This window comes from Schistocerca cancellata, chromosome 1, assembly GCF_023864275.1.
Source record: "Schistocerca cancellata isolate TAMUIC-IGC-003103 chromosome 1, iqSchCanc2.1, whole genome shotgun sequence".
In the NCBI taxonomy this organism is placed as follows: domain Eukaryota; kingdom Metazoa; phylum Arthropoda; class Insecta; order Orthoptera; family Acrididae; genus Schistocerca; species Schistocerca cancellata.
Window position 1 is genome coordinate 301160334 of NC_064626.1, and position 1518 is coordinate 301161851.

A 1518-nucleotide genomic window follows, 5' to 3' on the forward strand; every position below is an offset into this window, starting at 1 on the left:
CGTATAGTACACTTTGAGGTATGAAAATTATGTTAGCATTTAAACACACAAAGTACTGCTGTTTTACGAGAGACATTACTCAAATTCCAAATACTATTTTATTTCAATCAAAATCTTCATATGAATATTATCGACACAGTGAACAATTATATAAACATTCGTTACAGAATACGTGTTAATTTTCACTAATCACACCACATCGACAGCAACTATTACATGTTTGACGTCCATGCAATAACTTCTTATTTCTGCACTTGCGTCCAAACATCCTGTTCATATTATAATTTCTGTATCACCTAATTCTTCGTCTGTAGGAAGAATAACCTTGTCAGGATCTATCAAATTTGGATCGATGTGAGGTAGACCCAGTGCTTCTCGCCTTCGGAGTTCCAAAAACGCTTCTCTCTGTGCCCAGTCACGGTTCTGGTAATCCGGACTATACGCCCATATGAAAGAGCCTACAACGAGGCACAATGTAACAGAAAAAAACATTGTCGAATGCATTGCGTTTCTGTCCTCTTCCTTATCCTTCATATCGAAACCATAGCTAATCCAGTTCTTTTCTTCTCGTTTGGGGTGTAACTGCTCCACTGGTTCAGACACAGTAGCAGTTTCTCTGTTATTTTTTGAAGTAGAAATCAAGCGAGTTTGTCCATAAATATTGGACATAAGCCTCCGATAGTTGTACACCCGGCCCAAAGCAGACGCCATAGCGAAACTGCGAAATTTCTTCTTCGTCAACGATAAGTGTAGCAGTTGCTGCGTATAATATATACGATGGACTGGGTTTACACTAGCAAGTCGCTTGCAGAAGTTATTGCTGCAGAAGTTATTGCTGCAAGTTATTGCTAGCCACTTGCAGCTGTGTTTACACAGCAGCACGAGAATTAAGCAAGATACTTCCGCAAGTTCTTCGGCAAGAAACTTGCGTCAACAACTTGCTGATACTGTTTACATATGCTTTCAGTACCACTACGTGTCAGCCGAAATGTAAAATGACAAATAGGCAGGTGAGATATGCTGCAGCTCTTGTAATTGTAATGCAAAACGTGAAAAAGAAAAAGAGTAGATGATGAGAAGATCGCAAAATGGTGCCTATAATAACCTTTTGCAAGAACTTAGTATCGAGAGCATGAATGCTTTTGAAAACTTTTGCAGAATGTCCTCAAATGATCTGGAGTATTTGTTGATGTTAATAGCGCCCGTCATATCCAAACGAGACACAAACTTCCGTACTGCTATTTCAGCAAAGGAACGTTTGCTAGACACTCTACGATTTATAGCTACCGGTGAGCTACGAATAAAATAGGCATTTCATTTATTTATGTGAAACATACAACCAAAAAATGTTTGAATTTTGAAATCTCTTCTTTGTAGGAGACTCATACAAGTCCCTAATGTACTTGTTTCATATTCACATCAGCACGATTGCTCTGATCGTACCCAATGTATGTAGAGCCATTCTTAACATCTTGAAAAGGGAAAAATTATTTGAAGGTATGTGAAAACACAACAATG

At 38.3% G+C, this 1518-nt stretch overlaps 1 protein-coding gene across 1 annotated transcript; it reads right to left on the bottom strand.

Annotated features, from left to right (window-relative positions):
- Positions 1-273: 273 nt before the first annotated feature.
- Positions 274-711, bottom strand: LOC126172040 (NADH dehydrogenase [ubiquinone] 1 beta subcomplex subunit 11, mitochondrial). Its single transcript, XM_049920850.1, has one exon. It carries the CDS (start codon positions 709-711, stop codon positions 274-276), a length of 438 nt encoding a protein of 145 aa, XP_049776807.1.
- Positions 712-1518: the final 807 nt, after the last annotated feature.